At 40.3% G+C, this 23,570-nt stretch overlaps 1 protein-coding gene across 2 annotated transcripts in view; it reads left to right on the top strand.

Annotated features, from left to right (window-relative positions):
* Window positions 1-12,462, top strand: part of ATP8B1 (ATPase phospholipid transporting 8B1) — a 112,958-nt gene extending 100,496 nt beyond the window's left edge. For both annotated transcript variants that reach the window (XM_082641139.1, XM_082641140.1), the window contains exons 22-28: window positions 91-379; window positions 4,522-4,745; window positions 6,163-6,246; window positions 7,009-7,254; window positions 7,610-7,748; window positions 9,457-9,587; window positions 10,751-12,462. In XM_082641139.1, the coding sequence (XP_082497265.1) occupies window positions 91-379; window positions 4,522-4,745; window positions 6,163-6,246; window positions 7,009-7,254; window positions 7,610-7,748; window positions 9,457-9,587; window positions 10,751-10,975 (1,338 nt within the window). In that variant the 3' untranslated portion in view covers window positions 10,976-12,462. The remainder of the gene's footprint in view (window positions 1-90; window positions 380-4,521; window positions 4,746-6,162; window positions 6,247-7,008; window positions 7,255-7,609; window positions 7,749-9,456; window positions 9,588-10,750) is intronic.
* Window positions 12,463-23,570: the final 11,108 nt, after the last annotated feature.

Here is a 23,570-nt window from a genome sequence, read left to right as displayed (position 1 = left end):
ACGACTACACCACCCCAGGGAAGCCCGGAATGGTACTCTTGTTATTAAACCCCAAATGGTTAGAATCCTTTCCCTTTCTGATTTTCACAGAATGAAATTCTTCTTGAGAAAAAGACCAAGAGAAGTAAGATTTTGAAACTGAAGTTCCCCAGGACAGAAGAAGAAAGACGAATGCGGACACAAAGTAAGAGGAGGATGGAAGCTAAAAAAGAGCAGCGGCAGCAGAACTTTGTTGACCTGGCCTGTGAGTGCAGTGCAGTCATCTGCTGCCGGGTCACCCCCAAGCAGAAGGCCATGGTGGTGGACCTGGTGAAGAGGTACAAGAAAGCCATCACGCTCGCCATTGGAGACGGGGCCAATGATGTCAACATGATCAAAAGTGAGTCTCGCACATGGCCAGTGCCACCTGAATTAGTAGAGGAAATGGCAGGAACATTTTTGGGGTAGTTTTTTTTCTGATTTCATTGCTTGGGCTTTCATGAAGCAGACCTTTAATAAAGGCACTTAACTGTGGTAACTACACCTGTGACCCTGCCCTCAGGAAGCTTACAGTCCACTCAGTAGGAGAGCGCAGGTATGACTATTCTATACAAAGAGTGCCAAGTCGAAGATGAGCTCTGTGTGGGTGAACTTATCCTTTTTTGTTTCCTTCTTTTACGTATGTTTGGATTTGGTTTTGTGTTTGCTCCTGCTGCTTCTCCTCCCTTATTTCTTCAGGGCTTATTAAGAACCCTGCTATTTAATGTTTTGCAAAAATTCCTGCTGAGCTTGGCATAAATTATTGAACTCTCTTTGTTATTTATTTTGGGAATATTATTCTCCCACACCTGAGCATTGTTTTCTGGGGCTTTCTTCTTGCCTTTGGTAAATCTGTTGAACTTCACCCTTAGGTGACCTAGTGTGAGCTCAGTGTAACATTGAAGCACAGCTCTGACGTGGCCTCAACATTCTCCTGACCTCCCAAGGTCATTTTGCTGGTTGGAGGACCCTAGGTACCCCCAAATAGATGGACTGAGTCCTGTCACTGCAGAAATACAATTCTGCTGGTATTAAAAGCATATGGAACCAAACCCTCATCAATATGTCTGAATCCTGGTCCTTTTTCTCCCTGTATTACTTATACAGGAGTATCTTGTAATGAAAATGCCCAAACTAATGAGCTCTGAATACTTGTCCTCATCCTAATGTCAGCATGCTGTGTCACCCTGGGCTCATGCTCAGGCCTCAGTTTTCTCATTTGAGAACAAGAAAATTATCTCTGATGTCACCTCTAGCTTTGTAGTATTTTTCTTAAGATGAACTATCCATGGCATGTATACACATGTCCTGTGGTGCCAGGTAGCTTAAATGCATTATATGTATAACTAGACTTTTAATTCAGCCTGTTTCGTAACTCTTCTCTTTCTTTCCTTAGAGTCTCTTCCTTCTCCTCCTTGATATATACTAAGAATATTCCAACTTTATCTTCCTCAAAAGGAGTCAGCTATATAATGTACGTCTTCTCACTTCTTCATGTTTATGTCTGTGGCCACGGCCAGTTTAATTCCTTTCCACTGTGTTTTTTGCACATGTTCATCCTGCCATGCAAATGGCGATTCTTGCTCTGAGTTAGATCTATTTCTTTCCTCTGTAGCCAGCTCTAGTTTATTTTCCATTATGTACCTTTTAACATAAATGACTGTGCCAAAAGGGCAAGTGACTCAAACATTATTTTTCTTCAGTTATAATGAAGACTTCTAGATGTCGGGAAAGGGGGATTCCCTTTCAGATTTACCGATTATGTGACTGAGACTTGAAAACTCTTGTTCCTCTGAGTTCACCAACTGATAGCAAAAGGGATCACACAAAGTTGGCATAGATAACCTCCTAGAGACTGTTTTTTCTTAAGTTGTTTTCAGAATTTTATTAAGCTCTGTTATGCGATACACATTTTTTTTTTTTTTTTTTTTTTTTTGCGGTATGCGGGCCTCTCACTGTTGTGGCCTCTCCCGTCGCGGAGCACAGGCTCCGGACGCGCAGGCCCAGCGGCCACGGCCCACGGGCCCAGCCGCTCCGCGGCATATGGGATCCTCCCAGACCGGGGCACGAACCCGTATCCCCTGCATCGGCAGGCGGACTCTCAACCACTGCGCCACCAGGGAGGCCCCGATACACATTTTTATATATAATGTAGGAGACATCCACTTGGGATGAAAATCAAAGAAGCTCAGGTCTCCTTGGAACTCAGTAGCTTAACCTAAGTATTAAGTGCCTTTTTGAACTTTGTGAAAACTGTCATCTCTTTTACCTACATCAAGAACAATGAACCGAAAGAAACTTTGTTGTTTATAAAGAAGTACAGTGAAATTTAAGTGTCCAACAAATCTGACCATTTGCTAACATGTTTCATGGTTAGTGGTGTAGTCTAGCAGAAGTGGAGGGAACAGCAGCCCACCATGGTCTGCTGCTAGCAAGGATCCAAGGGCCCTCGGATACTGCCCTCTCTCCCCCTTGTGCCTGAAGATGGCTGGTGGGTGTTATTTTCCTTGGTCTAAATTCTGAGAATGAACAGGTGGCATTAGAGAGGCAAGAGGAAGCGATCAGCTAGTTAGGGAATGATGAAGTGGCCTACCGGACAGGCAATTGAAACCACGTTGGCAACTGCAGGGAAGTCTAGGTGCCTATGTTTAGATTTTAGGAAAATACAAACAAAAAGCAGTGTGGCCTGATAAAGTACATCTGTTCAGTTGCCTTGAGTCACTCTGTAAACTGTGGCAGCGTTCACTTCACATACTGTCCTTGGTCTGCTCGGCAGAGGCTGGACTGGATGTCAGGGCCTGGGGCGGTGGCTCCTCTTCCTTGTCTCTGACAGAATCTCAACATTTCCCTGTTATCTGTTCAGAAAAGAAGGCCATGGTTTGGTAGGAAAGAACAGTTTGGCAACCATAACTGGTCATTAAGAACTATTTATGTGTATAAAGAGGTTATAAGTATTGATTGAGATGCAGTTAATTCTATTTTACAGAATTGCAAAGTGTTATTAAAAACTTAGGTTTTGGACAAGTCACTATGTTAATGCCAGACCTTGTATTCTGCAAGTGGGGCAGGAGTTGTGGAGCTTCTTTTAGTTGGAGACTGCTGAGCTGGCTGACACTTCTCAGGGTCTGAGTAATAATAGGTTGTATTCTGCAACACATGTTCTTAAAGTGATCTCACTTCCATGACTTTTAAGACCTAGATAAAACTCATAATTCTCTAAGTGGAACATGTGATTTAATGACTATTGGGAGGATGGATAAAATTGGGACTTTCCTTTTTATCCATTCTGGAAACCTCCCCCCCTCAAAACAACTGTGTGTCTTGAGGTCTCAGTGGGCCATGCATAAGCCTTTGAAAGTTTAACAGTATCTAAGTTTAAACACTTTTGGTTGCATGTATTGGAGAACAATTCAAGTTAGCTTAAGACGAAAAGAAACCTATTTTAAAAGTTACAAATATGTCTCATGCTGCTCAAGAAGCCGGGCCTCAGGAATATGCTAGAACCAGGACCTGAAGCTGCACCAGGAACCCAATGTCTGCCCTTCTCTCTCATCCTTTCTCTAGACGACTTTCTCTGCCGCTCAGAAAGAAGTATATCCATCCCACAACTCAAAAATTTACATGTTAAAATTCCAAACACAAACACACCCAAATCCTAATTCCAAAATACCAAGAGAGACTGAGGGAAACAGATCCCTTTAGGTACTTTAAGCAGGAAGTGATTAATATAGGGGACCAGGTGCTCATGAAAATTCTGGATGAACTGAAGAAGTAGGTTCTAGGCTGTGTCTGCAAGTCTGGGTCACTCACCAGAGGAGCTTCTAGCTTTGAGGCTCCTCTGAAGAGCTTTCCAACTGAGAAGCCCTTGCAGTTGTTTATCAACATCTGGGCAGCTGGAGAATGGATATGAATTCTGCTGCAGAAATGCCAAAAAGGGAAGGGATGCTGGGCTCCAATTTGCTTCTGCTTCCAAGTCACAAGCAGGTCCAAACAAGTGGAACTTAATTCACAAAGAGAACCTAGCTGCAAGGGAGTCTAAGCAATGTGGGGTTTTTATTTGCTTTCCCACCTCTCCAATTAGAACAAGAGTTCTAGAACGAAGGAGAGCCAATTCGTAGTATCTACCATAGATTATGTATCTGCCCATGGCTGACTCAGCTGTGGCCAGGGAGGCAGGGATACACGGTACACATGGGTGCCTGGGGCTCACCCTTTGGGTGGGAAGGATGGCTTATGAGCTGGGCAGATAATCCAAATGGAATTCATTACCCATTTGAGATCCTTTCACCAATATTTATGGAGGCCCAACCACGTGCTCCGTTTAGCGACGCGTACCTCTGAGTTCGGAAGCTGGGGGTGGGGCATGGTGAGCAACAGTTTTCACATTTATTGTGTCATCCATTTGAGGGGTTTTTTGTGTTGCTATGGAAACGTTTTTATCATCTCAATGGTTTGCCTTCACGTACGCTTATGATTCACAGTTATCTTCTCCCCCCGCCATAGCTGCCCACATTGGTGTTGGAATAAGTGGACAAGAAGGCATGCAAGCCGTCATGTCAAGTGACTATTCCTTGGCACAGTTCAGATACCTGCAGAGACTGCTGTTGGTACACGGCAGGTGGTCTTACATCAGGATGTGCAAGTTCCTACGATACTTCTTTTATAAAAACTTTGCATTCACTTTGGTTCATTTCTGGTACTCCTTCTTCAACGGGTACTCGGCACAGGTAACATACCATCATCATCATGATTAAATGAGTAGCGCTCTTCTCTTACATGAACAAAACTATGTCTGAAAAACATGTGATTCCCCCTCCATATTGGTAGTTTTGGTGCTCTCTCTTAACAGCTGAGGTACAGATTAAGTTTATGAAGCTTCTAAAATGTTTCTGGTGCTTGAAACATATTTTATTGTGCCTTTAAAAAGGTAGGATTTGTTCCTGGTCTGTTGGCTTTTGTTGATGCGTCTTTGCCTTCACCATAGATTTTTTTTTTCCCAAGTCACCTTGCCGTTCAGAATAGTGATAACAAATTGTTCAACTTTGAAAAAACTGTTCAAATTTAAGTATAAAATTACATTGGGGCTGAGGGGATTATATAAATTTGGGGGTGATCACAGATCTAACATCATGTCTCCATTGTTGGTTTTTTAATTTTGACCTTTTGCTGAAATGGGAGTGGGGGCATATCTACAACGTTAAATCGTTGATATGGCAGAAACACACCATTAGCAAAAAACCTAAGTCAGTGCCTGTGGTTGTCCAAACTTCTCTGATGCTATGCTACAGACAACTGGCATGAGAGGAGGCCAGGTGTAGAAACTGGAGGCCAGGGTGCCCTGGGGTTTTGAGCAAGGTTGGGGCCTTCCTCCTGTTTCTGTGCAGGATGGTATATCACTGTTGGTGCTGAGGAAGCCCATTTCCTCTATCCCCCACTGAGGACTGGGGTGTGCTCCTTTTCACAAGCATCTTTCTTTTTTTTTTTTTTTTTCTTTTTTTTTGCGGTATGCGGGCCTCTCACTGTTGTGGCCTCCCCCGTTGCGGAGCACAGGCTCCGGACACGCAGGCCCAGCGGCCATGGCTCACGGGCCCAGCCGCTCCGCGGCATATGGGATCCTCCCAGACCGGGGCACGAACCCGTATCCCCTGCATCGGCAGGCGGACTCTCAACCACTTGCGCCACCAGGGAGGCCCCAGAAGCATCTTTCTTATATTCAAATTCTGGTTTATAAAATGTTTAAATGGAGATGCTGGACTGGCAAGAGAAAAGTATATCTGAACGGTACTTACGTGCTTTTGAACCAGTTGTATGTAATCTAATTCATTAATAAAAGGGATATAAAAGACGATGAACACTGATTTGTTTTCCAGCGTTCTTCAAATAGACCAGACTCCTTTTCCAAAAACTTTTCGGAGTCTATTTCCCCACTTATTTTACAGGGAAGATTATTGCCTGTGGGAAGCCGGTCCATTCCATCAAAACAAACTCGTGCCTGCTACTGGCATAGCTGGCGGCGGGCGGTGGTGGTGGTGGTGGTTTACTTTCCCTGGGGACACCCCAGCTTTGAGGGCAGATGCACACGTGTCAACTAGGTGGGCAATATTTCTTCATCGGTGACACGCAGACTCTGTCATCTCTTCACAGACCGCGTACGAAGACTGGTTCATCACCCTCTACAACGTGCTGTACTCCAGCCTGCCCGTCCTCCTCATGGGGCTGCTCGACCAGGTAGGAGCCTGGCACTGACAGGGTCGCTGCTGGACAGACCGAGGGACTGTTTCAAAGCAAATATTTCAATGCATTCTTTTGGTTTCACTTCTTTCTGAGTAAACCCTATTATATTTCTGCTGTCAGGCAACAAGAGTAACTGCTATGCTTGTTTCATAGTAAGAAGAGGATTTCTGTGCCTGGGTTGAATTCATTGACAAAAGAGTTTATTACCCTCATTTTGGACACTAAGAATTTCTTGTTAGATACCTAACAGTATGTCTCTACAACAACAACTTACACATCTTTAAAGTAAATTATTTTAATACCTCCCCAAACTTACAGGTTTAATTTCCAAATTAGTCCGCATTCTATCTAGTAGCAATTTTTACAGAAACTGCTTTCAAGAATAAAAAGAATAATTTGGAATTAACTCATCAATGTGTATGTGAAAATGCTTTCCCAAAGTATTAGAAAAAATATATTCTCTCAGAAAGTAAAAATAGGCTTCCTACACTTTTTAAAAAAACATGACTGATTTGCTTTCTTAAGTAGCAAAATAATAATACTTTACCTAGTCTCAGAATTAAATATCAAATAATGGTGGACTACAGCAATGCTCTCTGCACAATGAAATTATTCAGGATTTATCATCTTGTTTAGTTTTTGCCTTCCTAGAACTTAACAAGTTGCAACTCTTTTCGACATAGAGGTGGTGACGTGTCTCTGAGTTCTTTGATCCCGATGGACAGCACTCAACTCTACTTATGTTTTCCCCTTAAGGATGTGAGCGACAAACTAAGCCTCCGCTTCCCTGGGTTATACGTGGTGGGACAAAGAGACTTACTATTCAACTATAGGAGATTCTTCGTAAGCTTGTTGCACGGGGTTTTAACATCATTGATCCTCTTCTTCATACCTCTTGGAGCTTATCTGCAAACTGTGGGACAGGATGGAGAGGCGCCCTCAGACTACCAATCTTTTGCTGTCACAATTGCCTCTGCTCTTGTAATAACAGTCAATTTCCAGGTATGTGGCTTTAGTCGACTGTTTTCAGTACCTGTTGGTACTGTGTGCATTTCTGTATGTAGACCAGCGTGCACATCCGCCTGGCTCCCATTCTTCCTCCAACTGAGCCTCTGCTGCTTTGCAAACGTGAATGGATGCTATTTTCATCCCTTATACCAAAAGGATGCTATTTTCATCCCTTATACCAAACATATTTCCTATTTCTTGCCTGAGCCAAAGATAGCTTCTGATTGTTCAGTATTCAAGCCATACCATGCTTAAACTGCTGAATTCTATATTTTCAGAATCCTTAGATCCTTTATTTCTTGCTAACTCCCCAAAATGAGTGCTCCGTTTTTCTCTGGTTTCCCAACAGATTGGCTTGGATACTTCTTATTGGACTTTTGTGAATGCTTTTTCAATTTTTGGAAGCATTGCACTTTATTTTGGCATCATATTTGACCTTCATAGTGCTGGAATACATGTTCTCTTTCCATCTGCATTTAAATTTACAGGTTGGTATTTTCTAAATTCCAAAAGTAAATAAATAGAAATATGTCATTAATTTAGATTCTGACATAACTTCAGGGTAAGTAAAAACATAAAGTGTAAATTACTGCTAGTGAAAATTAATGTCCTGACTAGAATTGGGGGTGGTGGGTTGGAAGGGTGGTAACGTGATGGGAGGAAAGCAAATTAAAATAACTAAGCTATAATTGTGCTTTTTTTCTTCCATAAAACCTAATATTGGTAGGTTACTGGGAAACTGGGGATACATGCATTGCTGGTAGCACTATCGTTTAATCTTTCTAAAGCACTACCTAGAAATATGTAATGAAGTTTTTTGTACATTTTGGTCCAGTATTTCCACATGGGGAAAATACCCTAAGATGAAACACACCAAATTTTGGAAAGGTAATCCGTACAAAGACTGCATCACTACATTTCTAATTGTCTTTTAAAAATTGGAAATAACCCTAAGACCTAAGAATATCAAATTAGCTAAACAAACTATGAATCCCAGATGATGGAATTCTAGAACTTAAAAGTGGACTGCATCATCGGAAATACATATACAGAGCAATAAGTAAACTTATGGAAAACAAAAGTTTACAGCTATATAAAATATATGACAAATTGACAAACGCTAGGATGAAATGATAAATATCAAAAATATTATAAATAGCATAAATTGGAATTTATGAACATCTTATTATGCATAGGGTAGTTTGGATTCACAGTGGAAAAAAATTCCCCATAAACTAATTTCCCTGTAAAAGATTAGGTTTTAGGTTTTTCTTCGTTTGTTAACACAATTGCTATGGTAACCCTTTTCTTATTGGGATTGAGCTTTTTTTTTTTTTAAGACTGTGTTCTTGTTTACTGACTCTCTGTTTTAAAATTTTAGTATCCACTTACTTAGAATATTCCCATAGGGAAAGTGTTTTAAACCCATACACATTTATGCTATTATTTTTATAAACTCACAGTGTAAGTACAGAAAATATTGAGAAATTTGGTTCTAGTTTTAAAATTGAGTAGTATATGGTCACCTGCACCTGGTTGTATTACAGAATTGAATTGTTACTTCCTTTGACATAAAAACTAGTAGCCTAATTCAGTGGTAAAAGCCTAGCTCTAGTCCGATGGACATGGGTTTTAATTCAGGAGTTGCCATAGCCAGTTCTGTTACCTTGGGCAAATTTTTTTACTCTCCACAACTCAGTTTCTTCATGTGATAGAGGACAATACTCCTCTCTCAGAAATGATTAAATGGCATGACCTAAAACACCCAGCATAAGGCTTATCCCACAGATGGCAGTGCCCAGCATAAGGCTTATCCCACAGATGGCAGTGCCCGTTGTTAAATACGTGGCGTTTCAAACCAAAACTAAACTATAAATTGGAAGTGCTTTTTTAAGTTCCTGAAAAAATCCTACTTTTCCATTTTTAATTAATGCAATGTCAACAAATGTACTTTCTTTTTTCGCTATTTGTTCACTTATATACATTTGCCTTGTTCCAAAGAATTTACGTGCCTAATTCTGCTTTGCTTAGTCTGGTTTTAAAATGTTCATTCCTTGAGCAGTGGTGGGATGTTTTCGGGAGGGCAATCTGGTTGTAAAAGCTCACCACAGAGAATCCATTTGTGGACTGTGGGATATTAGCTATGCCCCCCTTGGGATGAAAACCATTGTGATTCATTCTCTGTGCTTTTTCCAGGCACAGCTTCAAATGCTCTGAGACAGCCATATATTTGGTTGACCATCATCTTGACTGTTGCCGTGTGCTTGCTGCCTGTTGTTGCCATACGATTCTTGTCAATGACCATTTGGCCATCAGAAAGTGATAAGGTATAGAAAAAAGAGTCTTCTCCTAACTCTGAGTGCCTCTCACAGAAATCAAAGCATTTCTCCAAAGCAGCTTTCCTGCAAAATTCTAAGCTCTTGGGAAGTTTGGTCTGAAAATTTTTTAGGACTACTACTCTTTTTTTTTTAACTCCCCCTTGCAAATAAGTCCTTTGGGATTGGTATTTTTGTTTGCTTGCTTTTTATTACAAAAATTACCAAATATCAAAAGGAAAACAGTATAATGAACCCCCATATATCTATCTTCTCAATTTAGCAATTATACTATTAATATTTTGCCCTGCATACACAGGTTGGGGTTTTTCTTCATTTAAAGGAAAAAGAAAAATCCTCTTGTAGCAGGATCCTTTGAGCTACAAGTAACAGGAAGATACGGCTCAAAATGGTTCAGTGATGATGTATCACCTCCACTCACATAATAATTAGGTTTCAGGCTCAGCTGATGGGCAACTTAATGTTATCAAAAAAGAACTGGGTTTTTTTCCATCTCCCCGCTCTGCTGAAAGATGGCTACAGCAGTTCCCGGCATTGCGTCCTGACATGTCAATATCCAGGGGAAGATTAAAGACTGATTATGCTGTTGCTTTCCCTTAGGAGCCTGGCAACTTTTTTTTTTTTTTTTTTTGCCTGGCAACTTTTTATGGAAGGGCCCAGCACACTTTCCTCAGGTCTCATTAGCCAGAATGAGATCACATGCCCATTCCTGGACTAGTAGAGAGCAAGGGAAGTCAATCAGTCCTACCCCTGGAGGGTCCACATGGAGGAATGTGGCTGTAAGCAGGAGGATGGTACCTGACTAAACTCCATTTCCATCAGAAAGGAGGAGAGAACAGCTGCTAGGTAGGCAGCCTTCACTATCCTCCAGCTTTCCCTCCTCCACTGACAAGGGTGTGTGGTAGCAACCCAGAAGGAGGCTAACAGTCTTTTCTAAACCTGTACCAGTCTGATTTATGAAATGGAAAGAGCACTAGTTTAGGAGTGGGAATCCTGGCACCCCGTTTTCTAGCTCTGAGAGCTTGGAAACGTCATGTAACCTGCCTCCCTCCATTTTCTCCACTTTAAAGCGAGGATGGTTATGCCCGCCCCCAAATGAGACAGGTGTGCAGCCAGTTCTTTTTAACCTTACCCCATCTCTCCCGCTTTCGCAGATTCAGAAGCACCGAAAGCAGTTGAAAGCTGAAGAGCAGTGGAAGCGGCGGCAGAATGTGTTCCGCCGGGGCATGTCCACGCGGCGCTCGGCCTACGCTTTCTCCCACCAGCGTGGCTACGCCGACCTCATCTCCTCCGGGCGCAGCATCCGCAAGAAGCGCTATCCCCTGGATGCAGTCATTGCCGACGGGACGGCAGAATACAGGCGAACCATGGAGAGCTGAGGCATTTGCTTCAGGTGACCTGCAGCAAAACAATCACACAAAGTAAAATGTCTTCTTTTTTTTCTTTTTTTATGAGAGACTCGACTTTTTGAAAAAAAAAAAAAAAACAATTTGTCACGAGGATGTTGAAGGCAACCACCTTTTAAACAAGCTACAATACTTGGGTTGGACTACTGCAATAGCAAAGCCAAGGAGACCTTTTGAAAAGTCATATTATTCAACTGTTGATGTTTTGTTTTGATTCAAAGTGAACGTTTTTAACCCCATCTCAATCTAGGACAAGAGAATTAGAAAACGTCTCATTTCGGTTCAAATGGTATTGTACTATAAAATTACAATTAGATTTTCCTGTCTGGGATCTTCAGCACAAATTTCCCAGAGGCTCCTTTTTTCCTGGAGTCGACCTTACTAACAAAGATCTTTTATTTACAATGGTAATGACGAAAGATTCATGAATGTTCATCCCCTAGAAGCTAAGTGGTCTGATGACTTTTTCAGAGTTGATAATGGGGATGCTTGGTTTCATGTTCTCATTGGTTTACTAATTCAGCTCAATCAACAAAAATTACTTCACATTTCATAAGTACAAGGTTTTGATCTGTTTTGGTTTACTACCAGGTTAAAAGAGCACATTACCTATGTTTACTCTTACTATTATATATTATTTCAGACACTTCCTGTAGTACCAAGTGCATTTATTTTCTACTGTCATTAAAAAAAAGATACACTTAAATATTTATGGGCTTTTTAAAAAAAAGCTTTTAAAAACTGAGGGTATCAGTGATAAACTGCAGAATATTTTGCAAAGCTTTCTTTTGAAAAGCAAACTTTTGTGCCTGCCTATATGTAAAGTATTTTATAAGGGACTTGAACAGAGACCTCACTCTTTTCTACTTAATGTCTTGAGAGAAAAGGCTGTTGGTAGCCATATTTCTAAGACTAACAGTGTATCATTTTAAAACTGAAGATAACTTTAGGCAATTATGGAAACTATCCTCAAAGAGGTAAAAGTTATTTATCCAGGGGCTTTTCTCACTCTGTGTGTTTCACACACTAGTTTCCATGTTTCAGTGAAGACAGAGAAGTGTCTTCAGTAATTCTGTTCTTTACCATTAGGTTGTGAATGTTCACAGTATCTGTTCCTTTGAATTCCTTATGAGGAAATCACAGCATGTATATAGTTCATTGTCTAGATATGAAAAAAATACAGCTCTTTAGTCTAAGGAAGTAAATTTCCGGAAGTTTACAACTTTATCTTGTAAATTTAAAAATTGTAAGATTTTTGTGTAATTCTGTCAGTTTCAGATTTCTCTCCCGTTTTGCAAATTGTGGGAAAGGTCGACAATGCAAATGTGTCAAAGACTTACATGGTTGGGTGCAATATTAACAATTTTAAAATGCAAATTGCTTTGGATAAATTATTTCTATATTCTGTAAATCTGAGATTAATGTATATTTTTGTTTAAAAAATAAATGCTTTAGTAAAATCTTTGGAAGTACAAATCTTTTAAAATATTTTTTAAGTTGGGTTCTTTATTTTAGACTGGGGGCAGATGATGGAAGAATCTAGGCCTACCTGGTTTTTAAAGGAACATAGGTGGTAAGAAGTTACTGGCAGGGTACTAAGTGTTAGGGTCAAAGTGGCTGAGAAAAGGATCAGACTACAGAGGCAGAGGGTATGGATTTATAGTTGGCAAGACCAACTGTACCCCGGGAGGGTGCATCTTAGGATATTAGGGAACAATTTTTCCAAGTGACCTCAACTCTTTGGAGCCAGAATAAAAGCAAAGGTAAGCCCTGACCAAAAGTAGGGGCTGGGAAGTGAGCAGAAAATGAGCAAAGGGGCATTAGGATATTGAAGGGCAGGAGAAGCAGGTAAGGACAAGGAGGGATGCCTGAGGCTGGAGGAGGGCCGAGTCTGATGAGCTAGCTGCAGGACAGGTAGTCAGTTCCTGGACAGTAAGGAAAGCTGTGACCCCATTAGGGAAATGTGACAGATGAGGAGGTTCTTTGCAGGAGGACAGAGATGGGGGACTTTTCTGGGAGGCATAATTAGTAGGTGATGAGAGAGTATCAGTCTAGGGGTGTTCTGTAAGGTAGGAAATCAGGACCCTGGCTTCCGGACAGCCTGCTTCCAGAACGGAATTTCATATCTACATCAGGGCAACCTGTTAGAAATGGGTGGGAGGAGACAGGACAGATTATTAGCCTCTGCAATAGAAATGGTATGAGAAAACCTGAGCAGACCTGGGAGATGGTCCCTTAAAAAAAATTAAGGTCCATTTTTTCCTTAGGATATACTACTATATTTAAATTGGTTGAGGCATAAATGTTTTTAACCAAAGAGCACCACCTAAAGGTTCTTACTGATGTTCAGTACCAGAAACTGTTCAGTAAAGGCATCTGATGGGGATAAAATGGTTCTTAAGAGACTCCAATGTGCTAGCAAAATGTACCCTAATGGAATCTAAATGTTTTAACAGTTGCTGCCTTCATGTGATGTGAATGAAGCTTAGGAAAATTTTAAGACAGCTTCTACAAGTCTTGTCAGAATCTGCTTCTAAGTTATAGCTGTAATAAAACTGCTGGTGCATGGGACTTCCCTGGTGGCGCAGTGGCTAAGAATCTGCCTGCCAATGCAGGGAACACGGGTTCGAGCCCTGGTCCAGGAAGATCCTACATGCCGCGGAGCAACTAAGCCCACGTGCCATAACTACTGAGCCTGCGCTCTAGAGCCTGTGAGCCACAACTACTGCAGCCCGCGTGCCTAGAGCCTGTGCTCCGCAACAAAGAGAAGCCACCGCAACGAGAAGCCCACACACCGCAACAAAGAGTAGACTCCGCTCGCCGCAACTAGACAGAGCCCGCACACAGCAACGAAGACCCAACGCAGCCAAAAAATAAATAAATAAATTTATTTTTAAAAAAAAAAGGCTCAGACTCTCAGACCCACCTGCACCAGGCAGGGCCCAGCACAGAAGGAGCCAACTGAAATGCATCCAGACTTTATGTAAGAGGCTTTATTGCTTACCTTAGAGTGTTGGTCCTAGGGGCAGGGATCAGATTTAACACACATACCTGCTGGGGTACCCTCCAAGGACAAAGGCTGGTGGATGCCATCTTTGTCTCACTCCTGCCAGCAGGGCACCATCTTTTTAGTATTTTAATCTATGTTCTTTTTTTCCCCCCAGTCAGCACCATCTTTATGCCCTCCCTATGCTGCAATCTAGAGCACCAGTATCTCCCAGAGGGGAGCTTTTACGTGCATCTGGTATCCTTTTTTTATGTCTGGTACCCTGGTTTTTGTGACTGCAACTCAGGGGACACCCCTGATTGCCTGGCTCTGGCGGCCAGTGGGGCTTATGCTCATGGGTCCAGCAGGACTGTAACCAACAGCGAAAGAGTTCTTAACCGGCTACCATCTCCAGGGCACAGCAAGGGCAACAGTCCGAGGAGTCTCACTATGAGAGGCCCACTGACTTCCCTTCGTAACTGTGGCCTGCGGAGCCGATTTCCAAGGAAGCACATGTCTACGTGTCTGCGGTAACGTTCTCCAGCCACCTCGGAGGGTGAGCACGCTCTCTGCACTTTCACCCCACAGCCCTCAGAGCACTGCTGTCCCCCAGGGAGGAGCTCATGCATGTGTCTGGTCCCAGACGTTACATCTGGTGCCTCAGTTTTTGTGGCTGCCACCTAGGGGACGCCCCTTACTCACCTGCCTCTGGGGGCCGGCAGGGCTTGTGTTCCTGGGTCCCATGGCGTTGGTATAAACGGGGAGACAGTTCTTGGCCTACGACCAGCCCCAGGGCACAGCGAGACAGCTGACTGAAACAAACCTCAGTCTTTCTGTGATAAAGGAATGTTGGCTTGTCCTGGAGCTTTGGCCTGAGGGGCAGGCTTCTGGCTGAATGTAGGGACCTACTGAGATGCTCTCCCTGGACAAAAGCCAGAGGACACCATTTCTGTGCTCTCCATCTGCCCACCAGTATCTCTCAGAAAGGAGTTTGTACAGTTGTCTGGAGCCCCACTTTCTGTGACTGATACCCAGGGGGACACTTCTAGGGTATCCAGCTCTTGCAGCCAGCAGGTTTATGCTTGCAGTCCTTCAGTACTGTGTATATTTGCATATACTGCTACCTGAGAGTCTAGCTTCCAATAAGCCTGCTGAGATCCTCCTCTATGGGATACTGACAGGTCTTGCCAACGCTCAACAACTGAGAACCTCTAAAATTAAAATGGGCAGCTTGGACAATCACAAAGGTTTGAAAGACAACCAAGAGCTAGAGCAGGGTTGGATGACAAGGTTCATCCCCTACATGAGGCCACCCCCTCAAGATTAAGGAGAGGTGGCTGTTTTACCTCCGCATAGACACCAACACAGAGAGTCAAGGAAAATGAAGAAATAGAGGAATATGTTCCAAACGAAATAAGATAAAACCTCAGAAAAAGAATGAATGTAATGCAGATAAGTAATTTACCTCATAAAGCGTTCAAAACAAAGATCATAAAGATGCTTACCAAGCTCAGGAAGGGAATGGATGAACACAGTAAAATCTTTGACAAAGAGATAGAAGGTATAAGAAAGTATCAAGGGCTTCCCTGGTGGTGCAGTGGTTGAGAGTCCGCCTGCTGATGCAGGGGACGCGGGTTCGTGCCCCGGTCTGGGAGGATCCCACATGCCACGGAGCGGCTGGGCCCGTGAGCCATGGCCGCCGAGCCTGCACGTCCGGAGCCTGTGCTCCACAACGGAAGAGGCCACAGCAGTGAGAGGCCCGCATACCACAAAAAAAAAAAAAAGAAAGTATCAAATAGAAGTCACAGAGCTGGTGGTTGGGGGGTGGGATGAACTGAGAGACTGGGATTGACATACAGACACTATATAGAAAACAGATAACTAATGAGAACCTACCGTACAGCACAGGGAACTTTACTCAGTGCTCTGTGGTGACCTAAATGGGAAGGAAATCTTAAAAAGAGTGGATATATGTATACGTATAACTGATTCACTTTGCTGTACAGAAGGAACTAACAACATAGTAAACCAACTATACTGCAATTAAAAAAAAAAAGTCACAGAGCTAAAGAAACAATGATCAAACTGAAAAGTACACTACTGGGGTTCAACAGTAAACTAGACGAAGCAGAAGAAAGGACAAGTGGGCAGTGGACTTCACCTAATCAGAGAAACAAAAAGAAAAATGAAAAGAAGTGAAGATAGCTTAAAGGACTTATGGGACAACATCAAATGGACCAACATTTGCATTAAAGGGGTCACAGAAATAGGAGAAAGGAGAAGACTCATTTGAAGAAATAACAGCTGAAAACTTCCCTAACCTGGGGAAGGAAACAGACACCTAGGTGTAAGAGGAACAGATAGTTCCAAATAAGAACCCAAAGAGACCCACACCAAGACATATTATAATTAAAATGTCAAAAGTTAAAGACAAGGAGAGAATCTTAAAAGCATCAAGAGGAAAACAACTTTTTATGTACAAAGAATCCCCCCTAAGACTATCATCAGATTTTTGAGCAGAAGTTCTGCAGGCAATAGGGAGTGGCATGATATATTCAAAGTGATTAAAGAAAAAAGCTTCGAACCAAGAATACTGTATCTGGCAAAGATGTCATTCAGAACTGAAGAGATAAAGAGTTTTCCAGACAAGCAAAAACTAAAGGAGTTCATCAACACTAGACCAGCCTTACAAGAAATGTTAAAAGGACTTCTATAAGCTGAAAGGAAACTGTGCTAATCAGTAACAGGAAAACATGAAAGTCTCACTGGTAAAGGTAAATATATAGTAAAATTCAGAATAATGTTATAAAGGTGGTACATTAATCACTAATAAAGCTAGTATGAAAGTTAAAGTACAAAAGTAGTAAAAAATGTAACTATAATAATTTGCTAAGGGATACACAAAAAGATGTAAGTTGTGACATCAAAAACATAAAACAAGAGGAAGCAGAAAATAAAAATATAGAGCTGTAGGATGCATTCAAACTTTTAAGTTGTTAGCACCTTAAAATAAACTGCTATAAATGTAAGTTGTTATATGTAAGTCACAGAAAAAAAACCATAGTAGATACACAAAAGAGAGAGATAAAGGAATCTAAGCATACCACTACAGGAAAGCATCAAATCAGAAAGGAAGCAAGAGAAGAAAGGAACAGAAGAAAAATAAAACAGCCAGGAAGCAAGTAACAAGATGGCAATAAGTACATACCTATCAATAATTACTTTAAATGTAAAAGAACTAAATTCTCCAATCAAAAGACACAGAGTGGCTGAATGGAATAAAAAAAAAAAAAAGACCCATCTATGCTGCCTACAAGAGACTCACTTCAGATGTAAAGGCACACAGACTGAAAGTGAAAGGATAGGAAAAATATATTCCATGCAAATGAAAACCAAAACAAGCTGGGGGGGCTAGACTTATATCAGATAATATAGAGTTTAAAACAGTCTGTAATAAGAGATAAAGAAGATCATTACATAGGTACAATGAGGTCAATCTAACAAGAGGATATAACATTTGTAAATATTTATGAACACAACATAAAGAGCACCTAAGTGTATACAGCAAATATCAACAGACCTGATGAGAGAAATAAAAAGCGATACAATAACAGTAGGTGACTTTAATACCGCAGTTTCATGAATGGATAGATCATCCAGACAGGAAATCAATAAGGAAACACTGGTTTTAAACATGTTAAAGCAAATGGACATAACAGATATATACAGAACATTCCATCCAAAAGTAACAGAATACACATTCTTCTCAAGTGCACATGAAACGTTCTCCAGGGTAGATCATTTGTTAGGCCACACAACAAGTCTTAATAAATTTAAGACTGAAGTCATACCAAGCATCTTTTCTGACCACAATGGTATAAAACTAGAAATCAATCACAAGAAGAAAACTGGAAAAATCACAAATATATGAATATTAAATAACATACTACTGAACAACCAATGAATCAAAGAAGTAATCAAAAGAGAAATTTTAAAATACCTTGAAACAAATGAAAATGGAATACAACACACCAAAACCCATAAGATGTGCCAAAAGCAGTTTGAAGAGGGACGTTCATAGCAATAAATGCCTACTTCAAGAAACAAGAAAAATCCCAAGGACTTTATACCACCTCAAGGAACTAGAAAAAGAAGAATAAAGCCCAAAGTTAGTAGAAGGAAGACAATAACAATGAGCAGAATGGAAATAACTGCTCTAAAGACAAAAAAAAAAAAATTTTAGAAAAGATCAATGAAACTAAGAACTGGTTTTTCAAAAAGATAACAAAATTGACAAACTGTTAGTGAAACTCACCAGAGAGAGAGAGAGAGAGAGAGAGCTCAAATAAATAAAATCAGAAATGAAAGAGTAGAAATTACCACTGATACCACAGAAATACAAAGGATCCTAAGAGATTACTATGAACAATTATACATCAACAAATTGGACAACCCAGAAGAAATGGAAAATGTCCTAGAAACATATAACCTAACAGGATGAATCATGAAGAAACAGAAAATCTGAACAGACCAAATACTAGTAAGGAGATTGAATTAGTAATTTAAAACCTCCCCCCGAAAAAAGTCTAGGGCCAGATGGCTTCATGGGTGAATTCTACCAAACATTAAAAGAATTAATAACAATCCTTCTCAAACTCTTCCAAAAAACAGAAGAGGAAGGAACACTTCCAAACTCATTTTATGAGGCCAGTATTACCCTGATACCAAACAAGAAAAGGATGCCACAAGAAAAGGAAATTACAGGCCAATATCCCTGATGAACATGTATGAAAAAAACCTCAATAAAATATAGGCAAACAGAATTCAACAATACATTAAAAGGATCATGTACCATGATCAAGTGGGATTTATTCCAGGGATGCAAGGATGATTCAACATCCACAAATCAATCACTGTGATACAGTACAGTAACAAAATGAAGGATGAAAATCATATGATCATCTCAATAGATGCAGAAAAAGCACCTGACAAAATCCAACATCCATTTATGATAAAAACTGGGTATAGTGGGTATAGAGGTATTATGTTGAGGTATACATACCTCAACATAATAAGGTCCATATTTGATAAGCCCACAGCTGACATACTTAATGGTGAAAAGCTGAAAGCTTTTTTCTTCCAATATCAGGAACAAGCTAAGGATGCTGCTCTTACCACTTTTATTAAACATGGATTTGGAAGTCCTAGCCAGAGTAATCAGGTAAGAAAAAGAAAAGGCAACCAAATCAGAAAGAAAGAAGTGAAACTCAATATTTGCCGATGACGTGATATTATATACAGGAAACTCTAGACTCCACCAAAAAACTGTTAAAACTAATAAACAAAACAGTACAGTTGCAGCATACAATATCAATACAGTTGACACTTGCACAACAGAGGTGTGAACTGCATGGATCCACGTACACATTACTTTTTGTCAATGAATACACCCTACAGTACCACACAATCTTGGTGGTTGAACCTGTGGATGCGGAGGGCCAGCTATAAAGTTATATGCAGATATGTGACTGTGTGTGTGTGTGTGTGTGTGTGTGTGTGTGTAGGGGGGAGGGGAGTCAGTGCCCCAAACCCCATGATGTTCAAGGGTCAGTTATGTATGAAAACCTACTGGGTTTCTATACACTAATAACACAATAGCAAAAAAAAAAAAAAAAAAGAAGAAAAAAAAAGGAGGTGAAAGACCTGTACAATGAAAACTGTTAAGACACGATGAAAGAAACTGAAAATGACACAAATAAATGCATAGATATTCCATGCTCATGTACTGCAAAATTTAATGTTTTAAAAATGTCAATACTACCAAAAGCAATCTACAGATTCAATGCAATCCCTATCAAAATTCCAATAGCATTTTTCACAGAAATACAATAAACAATCCTAAAATTTGTAAAGACCCACAAAAGACTCTGAGTAGCCAAAGCCATCTTGAGAAAGAAGAACAAATCTGGACTCATCACACTCCCTTATTTCAAACACTATTACAAGTTATAGTAATCAAAACAGTATGGTATTGGCATAAAAGAGACACATCAATCAATGGAACAGAATAGAGAGCCCAGAAATAAACCCATGCATATATGGTCAACTAATTTACAACAAATGAGCCAAGAATATACAATGCAGAAAGGACAATCTCTTCAATAAATGGTGCTGTATGCAAAAGAATGAAACTGGACCATTCTCTTACACCATACACAAAAATTAACTCAAAATGGACCAAATGTTTGAATATAAGACCTGAAACCATAAAACTCCTAGAACACATAAGTGGTAAGTTCCTTGATATCAGTCTTGGCGATAATTTTTTGCATTTAACATGAAAAGTAAAGGCAATAAAAGCAGAAATAAACAAGTGGGACTATGTCAAATTAAAAAGCTGTACAGCAAAGGACATCACTAAATGGGAGAAAATATTTGCAAATCACTTTTCTTATATGGGGTTAATATACAAAATATATAAAGAATGCATACAACTTAATAGCAAAAAACCGAACAGTACAACAAAAATAAACATTTTTCCAAAGAAAACAAATAGATGGCCAACAGGCACATGAAAAGGTACTCACATCACTAATTATCAGGAAAATGTAAGTCAAAGCCACAATGAGATATCACCTCACACCTGTAAGAATGGCTATTATCAAAAAGATGACAAATAACAAGTGCTGGCGAGGATGTGGAGAAAATGATCACCTGTGCACTGCTGGTGGGAATATAAATTGGTGCAGCCATGATGGAAAACTATGGAGGTTCCTCAAAAATAAAAACAGAACTACCACACAATCCAGCAATTCTACTTCTGTGTATTCATCCAAAGTAAATGAAAATACTGTGTCAAAATGATATCTGCACCCCCATGTTCATAGCAGCATTATTTAAAATAGCCAAATACGGAAACAAACTAAGCATCCATCAATGGATGAAAGGATGAAGAAAATGTGGAATATATATACAACTGTTGTATATTATTCAGCCATGAAAAAAATAAATACAATTTCATCATTTGCAACAACATGGATGGACCTTGAGGGCATACTAAGTGAAATAAGCCAAAGAAAAACAAACACTATATGGTCTCACTTTATATGTGGAATCTAAAAAACAAAACAATAAAAAACAAACAAAACCAAAAAACTCCTTTGCTCATAGATACAAAAAACTGGTGGCAGATTGGGAGGTGGGAAAAATAGGGCAAGGGGGTTAAAAAACACAAACTTCCAGTTATAAAATAAATAAGTCATGAGAATGTAATATACAGCATGGTGACTATAGTTAATAACACTGTATTGTACATTTGCAAGTTGCTAAGAGAGTCTTTTTTTTAAATTTAATTTTCTTTTCTCTCTCTCTCTCAATCTCGCCCGTGAGGCATGCAGGATCTTAGTTCCCTGACCAGGGATCGAACCCGTGCCCCCTGCATTGGGAGCATGGACTCTTAACCACCGGACCACCAGAGAAGTCCTGAGACTAAGTTTTAAAAGTTCTCATCCCAAGAAAATAAAATTGTAACTATGTATGGTGAAGGATGTTAACTAGACTTACTGTGGTGATCATTTCACAATATATACAAATATCAACTCATTCTGTTTGAATATTACATGTCAATTGTATCAATTAAAATAAATTTTTAAAAAATTTAGAAAGGGATGAAATGATAATACATGCTACATAGTGGGTGAACCCTGAAAACATGCTAAGTAAAAGAAGCCAGATTCAAAAGGTTACATATTTATGATTCCTTTTAATGTGAAATACCCAGAATAGGTAAATCCATAGAGGCAGCTGATTGGTGACTGCCAGGGGCTGGGAGCAGGAGGGTATAGGGAGCAAATGCTAAATGGGTGTATTAGTCAGGGTTCTCCAGAGAAATAGTACTAACTGGTGTTTAAGGAATTGGCTGACACCATTGTGAGGGCTGGCAAGTTTAAAATGTGCGAAGAGGCTGGCAGGCTGAAATTCCAATAAGGGTTGATGTTGTGGTTTTGAGTCCAAAGGCCGGAAACGGAGGCAGAGTTTTTATGCTGCAGACTGGAGGCCAAATCCCTTCTTCCTTGGGGGACCTCAGACTTTTATCTTAAGGCCTTCAACTAACTAGATGAGGCCCACCCACATTACAAAGAGTATTCTGCTTTATTCAAAGTCTACTGATTTAAATGTTACTAACATCTTCATAGCAACATCTAGATTTGTGTGTGACCAAACAATTGGGCACCACAGCCTACCCCAGTTGACACATAAAATTAACCATCACAATGGGAATGGGCGGTGAACTAGCCCATCAGCAGCGTCTATCAGAGGCATCATTACTTCTTCATATTTATATGGAGAGAAGACCTTTAAACTGATCCTAAGTAAGCACTACAACCTTGAAGGCTAAGGTGGTTTTAGCTTTGTTATTGTTTTGTATAAAAAGAAAATCAGTTTTTCTAGTATTCTTTCAGTTGATGTGAAATTCACGTACATAAAATTAACCATTTAAAGCGTACAATTCAGGGGCATTTAGTACACTCATAATATTGTGTAAGGGGATATATGTATATGTATAGCTGATTCACTTTGCTGTACAGCAGAAACTAACACAACAATGTAAAGCAATGACACTCCAATAAAAATAAAAAAATTAAATTAAATTAAAAAACAATGTTGTGTAACCACATCTACCAAGTTCCAAAACATTTTCATTACCACAAAAGAAAAGCCCATAACCATTGTGATGGTTAATTTTAATGTGTCAACTTGGGTTGACAGATGGCAAAGAGAAAATCAGGTTACTGACATAGTTGAACTGCCAGTAGTACCTCCAGACTACTTCCATATGAGAAAAATAAATCCTTACTTGCTTAAGCTGTGTTAGGTTTTCCGCTACTTATGGCTGAAAGCAATTCTAAATGATACAACGGAAGAAATAACAGCAAATCCAAAAAAGGAAGAAGTTTAAAGGGGGAGAATAATTTGAATACAACTAGACAAAAAAAAATAATAAATTAGATACATAAAAATTGTGAGGGCTTCCCTGGTGGCGCAGTGGTTGAGAGTCCACCTGCCGATGCAGGGGACACGGGTTCATGCCCCGGTCTGGGAAGATCCCACATGCTGCGGAGCGGCTGGGCCTGTGAGCCATGGCCGCTGAGCCTGCGCGTCCGGAGCCGTGCTCCTCAACGGGAGAGACCACAACAGTGAGAGGCCCGCGTACCGCAAAAAAAAAAAAAAAAAAATTGTGAGAAAGGAAAAATCTATTACTTTTGAAGGTAATATGGTGGTATTCTTGGAAAACACAGTAGAGACAACTAAAAAACTATGATAGTAAGAATTCAACAAGATAGTGGGAACAAAACAAATATAAAGATAACTTTCATTTATACCAAAACCAAACAGAAGATATAATGGGGAAAAGATGGTACAGTTGACCCTCGAACAAGGTGGGGGTTAGGGGGGCTGACTCCCTGCACAGTTGAAAATCCTCATATAACTTTACAGTTGGGCATCCATATCTGCAGTTCTACATCCATGTATTCAACTAACCATGGATTGTGTAGTACTGTAGTATTTATTGGGAAAAAA

This window comes from Mesoplodon mirus (assembly GCF_964341445.2).
Source record: "Mesoplodon mirus genome assembly, chromosome: 13".
Lineage (NCBI taxonomy): Eukaryota > Metazoa > Chordata > Mammalia > Artiodactyla > Ziphiidae > Mesoplodon > Mesoplodon mirus.
Note: the sequence above shows the minus strand (reverse complement) of the source record. Positions and strands in the feature narration are given on the sequence as shown.